General features: G+C 67.1%; 1 protein-coding gene across 1 annotated transcript; it reads left to right on the top strand.

Annotated features, from left to right (window-relative positions):
- Positions 1-1,765: 1,765 nt before the first annotated feature.
- FOXB2 (forkhead box B2) lies at positions 1,766-2,785 on the top strand. Its single transcript, XM_074856543.1, has one exon. The coding sequence runs from the start codon at positions 1,766-1,768 to the stop codon at positions 2,783-2,785; it is 1,020 nt and encodes a 339-aa protein (XP_074712644.1).
- Positions 2,786-3,010: the final 225 nt, after the last annotated feature.

Raw genomic sequence — 3,010 nt, 5'->3', positions numbered from 1 at the left:
GCTGTGATGCTCAAATCACCCCCCCGGCGGCGGGAGCGGGGCGCGGGCGGTGCCGTAGGCGCCGGTACCCGCGCTGCAGTCAGGCCTGTGCCGGCTGACCCACGGCACCGGCGTGGAAGGGTGGCCTGAAAAGAGATTACTTTTTTTTTTTTTTTTTTTTAAATAATAAGGCTCTTTCAGCCTATTTGTTTATTTAGCCCATCACAGTAGGAGTAATCATTTTAGCACTGACACCTCCTATAAAATCTCGCTAATTGAGCGCTGGTAGGTGCTTACGTTGCGCAGGGTTTCTTCCAGCTCTAGCGGCAGCAAAGAGAGCAGGCTTCCCCGTTTCTCGCTCAAACCGACAGCCTGCCCGCTATAACAGAGTACGTTTGGAGGATAGATATGAATTGTTGCACTCTTCATTGATTCCTCCTAATGAGGCGGTCTAAATCAACACTGGCGCTAAGTAGCTCGTCTGGAAGCGTACAGGGGGTGCTTTGCCTGGGTTTTTCGCTGCTTCCTACGAGCCGCATCGCGGCCGGTAACAAGAGTTGACCGTAACGATTTGGAGAGAAGGGCGCAGGATTTTTGGATCTCTCTGGTTTTTGCGCTAGGCTTCGCGTAGCCTTTTAAACTTAATGAAAGGGATGTCAAGAGATTACTCCAAAGGGCCCGTGTTTGCCGCTCGCCGGTCCCGGGGCTAGCTTGACGCCTGTTTCTGCGAGGTGGCTTGGCACGACTCGCCCCTCGTCCTTTTCCCACCTCCCGGTGGTGCGGTGCCCTCGGAGGCCCCCGGCGCTTGCTGCGCGGAGCCGGTCTGTGCAGGAGCGAGGGGCCAAGAGGGGGAAAGTGGATAGGGGGGCTGCGACAGGGCTCGGGGTGAGGGCGGGGGGGGAGGGAGCTTCCCCGCTCGGGCTGCTGCTCCCTGCCCTGCGTTTTGAGAGCACATCTCGCTCCCGCATGGCGTTTCCTCAGCCCCTGGCTCCACCTCGCCCTGCTGAGGAGGTGTGAGTGAGAAGGGAGCCGGGGAGCCGCTCCTCGCTCCTTTCCCACCAGACGCCAAGTCCCCGAGCCGCTGTCATGTGATAGCCAGAGAGTAGGAGCTGCGGGGGTCTCCCGGCTCGGGCATCATTACAAAACGGCTCCGGAGCGCGCAGCCCCGCCACAGCCGCGGCGGCCGCCGCCCCGCTCGCCTCCTTCCCCCGCCGGCTCCCGGCGCTCGCCTCCGCCGCCCGCCGCAAACTTTTAGGGGGACACCGGACTGAGCGGTGAGAGGGGCGTCTTTATTTCCTTCCTCCCCGTCTCTGCAGAGGTCCGGGGTAATTTCACGCTCACGAGCCCTTGGTGCGTGGGGAGCGTCAACTCCCGCGGCGTGTGCCGGGCGGCAGCGGGGGAGCCCGGGAGACTCGGCGACCTCCAGGAGGAAAGGGGGGACACCGGCGGGGGCCGGGACCTGCCTCTGCCCCGTGCTCCCCGTGCCCCGCGTGCTCCCCGCGGCCTGGGCGGGAGCTGCCTCTCCGGCGAGCGGCGGGGTCGGCGAGGCGAGCGCGTCCCGCGGGGCGGGTCTGCCCGAGGGAGCCGTGCGCGGAGCCCGCCGGCGAGCCGCGGGGCGGTCGCGGTCGCGCGTGGGCCGGGCGGGTGTCGCCCAGGATGTAGAGGCGGCGGCGGGGCAGGGCAGCGCCATCCCCGGCATTCCGAGCCCGCTGTGCGCGGGGCAGAGCGGCGCCCGGCGCGGCGCGGCGAAGTCGTGTGGCCGCTGGAGGGCCACGGCGGGTCGGCGATGCCCAGACCTGGGAAGAGCTCGTACAGCGACCAGAAGCCGCCCTACTCCTACATCTCCCTGACGGCCATGGCCATCCAGCACTCGGCCGAGAAGATGTTGCCCCTGAGCGACATCTACAAGTTCATCATGGAGCGGTTCCCCTACTACCGGGAGCACACGCAGCGCTGGCAGAACTCCCTCCGCCACAACCTCTCCTTTAACGACTGCTTCATCAAGATCCCGCGCCGCCCGGACCAGCCGGGCAAGGGCAGCTTCTGGGCGCTGCACCCGGACTGCGGGGACATGTTTGAGAATGGCAGCTTCCTCCGCCGCCGCAAGCGCTTCAAGGTCCTGCGCCCCGAGCATCACCTGCCCGGCGGCGGCGGGCCTGGCGGCGGCGGCCCCGGAAAGCCCCCCGCGCCCGCCCCGCACATGGTGCACTACTTCCACCCGCACCCGCCGCCGCCGCCGCCGCCACCTCCCCCGGGCAAGGTGCCGGGGCTGGCGGGCTCCGAGGCGGCCGTGGCCGCCGCCGCCGCCGCCGTGGGGAGGCTGCCGCAGTTCTCGCCCTACGGGAGCAGTCAGCCCTCGGGCTTCAAGCATCCCTTCGCCATCGAGAACATCATCGGCAGAGATTACAAGGGCGTGCTGCAGGCCGGCGGGCTGCCGCTGGCCTCGGTGATGCACCACCTGGGCTACCCGGTGCCCAGCCAGCTCAGCAGCGTGGTGAGCTCCATGTGGCCGCACGTGGGGGTGATGGACTCCGTGGCCGGCATGCCCGTGTCTCCCGACTACGGACCCTTCGGGGTGCCCGTGAAGGCGCTCTGCCACCCGCCGGCACAGACCATGCCCGCCGTTCCGGTGCCCATCAAGCCGGCGCCGGCGATGCCCGCCGCCTCGGCCATCCCCGCTCTGACGGTCGCCGCCTCGCAGATCTGCCCCGCCGCTTCCCCGGCCGCTGCCTCGCTGCTGGAGCAGGCCGCCAGCAACGCCTCCGAGGGCAAGGGCTCCCTCCACTCCGTCCTGGTGCACTCCTAAAGGGCGGGGGGTCGGGGGCGAAGCGGCCCCCAGGCTCCCAGGGGAGAGGACGCGGGGGTCCGGGGCACGCGTGCGGCACGGGAACCCGGGTGGTCGATCCCATGACTAATCCCCTGATGGTGTCTGTGTTTATGTTGTGTACGATCCGGTTATTTGAGCGCCAGGTCGCAGGTAAGAGCTTTTATCGTCGTTAGGTATCGTTAGTGGCGGAGAGGTGATGTGAAA

The sequence above is a fragment of the Strix uralensis genome, chromosome Z, assembly GCF_047716275.1.
Source record: "Strix uralensis isolate ZFMK-TIS-50842 chromosome Z, bStrUra1, whole genome shotgun sequence".
Lineage (NCBI taxonomy): Eukaryota > Metazoa > Chordata > Aves > Strigiformes > Strigidae > Strix > Strix uralensis.
This window is presented reverse-complemented; position numbering and strand designations above follow the sequence as displayed.